At 39.1% G+C, this 4,097-nt stretch overlaps 1 protein-coding gene across 1 annotated transcript in view; it reads left to right on the forward strand.

Moving 5' to 3' along the window:
* col6a1 (collagen, type VI, alpha 1) overlaps positions 1-4,097 on the forward strand; it is a gene marked incomplete in the record, with an annotated part of 37,844 nt that overhangs the window by 16,904 nt on the left and 16,843 nt on the right. The window contains 4 exon segments of the mRNA XM_014008972.1: positions 1,907-1,969; positions 2,056-2,106; positions 2,195-2,230; positions 2,472-2,534. Of these exon segments, the coding sequence (XP_013864426.1) occupies positions 1,907-1,969; positions 2,056-2,106; positions 2,195-2,230; positions 2,472-2,534 (213 nt within the window).

A 4,097-nucleotide genomic window follows, 5' to 3' on the forward strand; every position in this document is an offset into this window, starting at 1 on the left:
TTATTATTTACTGTTTGTAACTTTTTCACAGAACCACACAAAGATCTAAATTATTCCTTTAACTTCACAATTGGCCCCAGATGAAACTGGCTCTTTTCTGTGCAAAGACAATTTTTTGTTTTATGTGGCTGGTATTTTTGATGAACAATCTTCAGGGACCAGTTGTTCAAAGGTAATCTGGTTGGATTTTGGTAATCGGATTGGATCGAATCTTGAAAATGGGTTGTTCAAAAGAGAAAGAAAGATTCTGAAACCGGATTGGATCATGGAATCCAATACTAGTTTTAATCTGGATCAAAACTTCAGTTTGTGTTCAAAACCTTTCAGCAGGATTTGGATCAGTTTAATCCAGTAAAACAGGATTATCCTGATCCCAACAGCGGGTAGGATTACAAGGTTGAATTCAGGAAGAAAATGTAGTAAAAACTGGCCAGATAATAAATTTCTATCATTTAGTGTATATATACTTTATCCTGCACTTGACTTGTTGAACTGTGACAGATAAACAATATGAAGTGAACATAGGCTACCAATTAAGCCTTTCAATATAAAGTTAAAGTTAAATAAAAATGATCCTGTTCCCATGGAATTCTGTAATTCCATAAACATATTTCAATAACAAACAAAATAATATATTCATTGTTTTGTAATTGATCACTGTATATTAATAAAAAAAAAACAATCATCAGAGATGAACCTGTCAAAAATACTTTTTAATAACTGCATCTCTTACTAACGTCCAGTCAGTCCCTCATTAGCTTGGAAATGCTGGTCTCTCCTCAGATGAACAAGAACCCTAAACATTCTTTTTTTTATGACTGTTGGACATTTACCTTCTTTTTTTAATTAGGACATTTTCAAAGTATTTGTTAATGCATATTTATTTTTAATTTGTTGTGGCTCCGATGAGGTGTTAGAAATTATAAAAGGAAGTGGACGTTTATGTTGTTTTTGTCTCCAAATAATAAACACTTAAAGTGACCCCTTGTTGGCTCTTCTACTTGTTGTTTTTTACTTAGCTGGTAGCCCACAGTGTGATATGTCGTCTCATTTAGAGCACTGGTAATCCGGATTTGGTCCTCCTGAAAACAGGGGATCTGCATCAGGGTGATCCAGATCTACTGTTGCTTTGAAAAACTGGCATAAAAGTAAGATGAACTCCTTGATTCTGGACAYCAAATGTAGGGGTCACCTCAAGCGAGAAAACAAGTATTTCTGTGTTTTTTGAAGGCTCGCCCGAGGCCTGTTTTAGAGGCAGAAATTCTTGTTTTCTCACTTGAGGTGACCCCTACACAAGGAATGGGATTTCCAAATCAGGATCAATTTGATCCAGATTATATTTTTTGAACAACTGGCCCCAAAAGAATAAAAAAAAATGACAATTGCAAAATGTTGCAGTTTCACAATAAAAGCAACGGTGCAAAATGTCACATCTGCTACTATAAAAAGCAGTTTCTGTCATGTCATTGATGACACAATATCAGTCATTAGTCAGCTGAAACATTGATATTCTCATAAAGCTTCTCAAATTATGTTTTACACAGTCCGGTTGCCTGGACATTTAATAAATAGGTTTTGGAAATGCATGTAAACATAATCATCCTGGATGTCGCTGCATCAGAACAAGACTGATCTGGAAAATAAATCAACATTTTATGTTAAACAAACCGATGTCAGGCACCCTGCTTTCCCGTGTTAATAACATTGATTTTAGCTGACATCTTGCTGTAAAGCAGTTTTTCTAAACCTAATCTCACCTGGGGTAAGGATGTTTTTCATCCAGAATGTAAAACATAAATAAATCTGAAGCTACAGGGGTTAAATGTCTGCAGTTCATAATTTTTGCTCTTTGATTTTCAGCTAGAATGTGTTCGATTTTGTTTCCACGCTTCTCTTTGTCACACAGGGGCCCAAAGGACCGAGGGGAATCAAAGGAGCTCCAGGAGACAGAGGCTCAATGGGGCCACGGGTGAGTGATGGAGACYTGGAGGGGAGCAAAGACAGATGCGTGGCGTCCATCAGAAGTCCTGACATCAGGACCGCTTTTTATTTCAGGGAGAAGATGGTGTCCAAGGGAATGGCACAGCTGGATGCCCTGGTTTCCAGGTCTGTGCTCCTGCTGYTTTTATCTTCTGATACAAATATGTAAATATGTACTTCCTGAACATTTCTCACTGAGTTTCCATTTTTTCAGGGTTATCCTGGGCCCCGTGGAGACCCCGGTGAGCCGGTGGGTTTTCTTTAAAGTTTCTATTCGGTTGTTGAGTTATTTTGTTCTATATTAGACACATTTTAACACCTTCTGGTGTTAAAAGTGTTTTATTAGGAGTTGAAAACTGATGTCCGGCAGACAGCCTCACATTAGAAGGAACTCCCTGCTTTATTATTGTTGATCATTTTACACCACTGATAATGAGCTTGTTTGAAGTGGCCATGGTGMGAAATGAGTCATCGTGCTGTCTGACCCTCAGGGAGGCAAAGGAACCCCCGGACCCAAAGGTGATGATGGCGAGCCCGGAGAGCCAGGCATTGATGTGAGTCTTCTTTTTTTCTTTTTTTTTTAAATTTATTTATTTGGTTTTTGGACTTGCTGCTTGCTCTTTGTCTCATTTTATCCTGAGTTGGCAGATAAATCTTACAGGATGTGAGTCACAGTTTTAGACTTATGAGCACAGAAGCATATTTTGTTTTGTCTTTTATGACTTAAAATAATAGATGTGCACACTTTGTATCTTTGCTTTTTACTTTACCGTTGGCCTTTCAGACATACTTTACATTCTTTGTTTTTCTTTTTTTTTTTAGCGTTTTAAAGTTTTTGTGACCATCCTTCTTGCTTCCACACTTTCCTCCTGTTTTACAGCTGGAAATCTTTTCAGTACAACTGAACCGTGTGTGTGTGTGTGTGTGTGTGTGTGTGTGTGTGTGTGTGTGTGTGTGTGTGTGTGTGTGGATAGTAGTTTGTAGCAGTTTAACGACATGTTCAGCTCGCTCGTGTTTACATGAAACTTTTAACATTTCCCAGGTTTCTCTGTCGTGACATAAACACTTAATATCTGCAAAGTTCTGTCTTTTGTACATCAGCAAAGCTCTGCCCTTCATTCTGCAGCTGTCACCCTTTAAGCTTTAGATTTACAGAGCTGGATCAGTTTACACTTTATCAAAGCTTTTATAGTCCTGTAGTACCGGTCAGGGTTAGATGATTCACTCCATGAACCTTGTGAACCATTGTCCTARTGAGTAATTATGACTGCCAAAAGACGAAGACAGTCTGTGTGTCAGTCTCTTATCTCTTACCAAAATACACTGCCTGGCCAAAAAACAGTCACCACCTGGATTTAACTAAACAAATAGGTACGAGCCTCCTATTGGATGATTACTMCTGGGTGATTATTTTCAGCTGGCAACAAGTTATTTAACCCAACTGATGCAATGATTTGCTTCTCACTTCTTAAACAACCATGTAGAAAGACACATCCTGTGGTCGTGGAAAAGCTGTCAGTCTGTTTAAGAAGGCTCAAATCATTGACTAAAGTGGGAAAAAAAGGCTTCAGTTTGCCAGGGAGCGTAAAGACAGCACCATGGAGCAATGGAAGAAGYTCATGTTGTCTGGTGAATCCAGGTTTACCCTGTTCCAGAGCGTGCATCAGGGTAAGAAGAGAGGCAAGTGAACTGATGCACCCATCATACCTAGTGCCTGTGAGGGCAGTGTTATGATGTGGGGTTGCTGCAGGTGGTCAGGTCCAGGTTCACCAACAGTTTGTGCTCAAAGAATGAGTTCAGCTGATCTGAATATACTGAATGACCAGGTTCTTCCATCAATGGATTGTTTCTTCCCTGATGGCACGGCCATGTTCCAAGATGACACTGCCAGGATTCATGGGGCTCTTATTGTGAAAGAGTGGTTCAGGGAGCATGAGATTCATTTTCACACATGGATTGGCTCCACAGAGTCCACTGAGAATTTTTGAGATGTGCTAGAAAAGGCTTTGTGCAGCGGTCAGACACTACCATCATGCTAGGCCCTGTACCTCGAGTTTTTGAATGAATTTTATTGAAATTTGCAGAAAGTAATTACTGAATGTGTGTGTGTGTGTGTG

The sequence above is a fragment of the Austrofundulus limnaeus genome, unplaced genomic scaffold, assembly GCF_001266775.1.
Source record: "Austrofundulus limnaeus strain Quisiro unplaced genomic scaffold, Austrofundulus_limnaeus-1.0 Scaffold54, whole genome shotgun sequence".
In the NCBI taxonomy this organism is placed as follows: domain Eukaryota; kingdom Metazoa; phylum Chordata; class Actinopteri; order Cyprinodontiformes; family Rivulidae; genus Austrofundulus; species Austrofundulus limnaeus.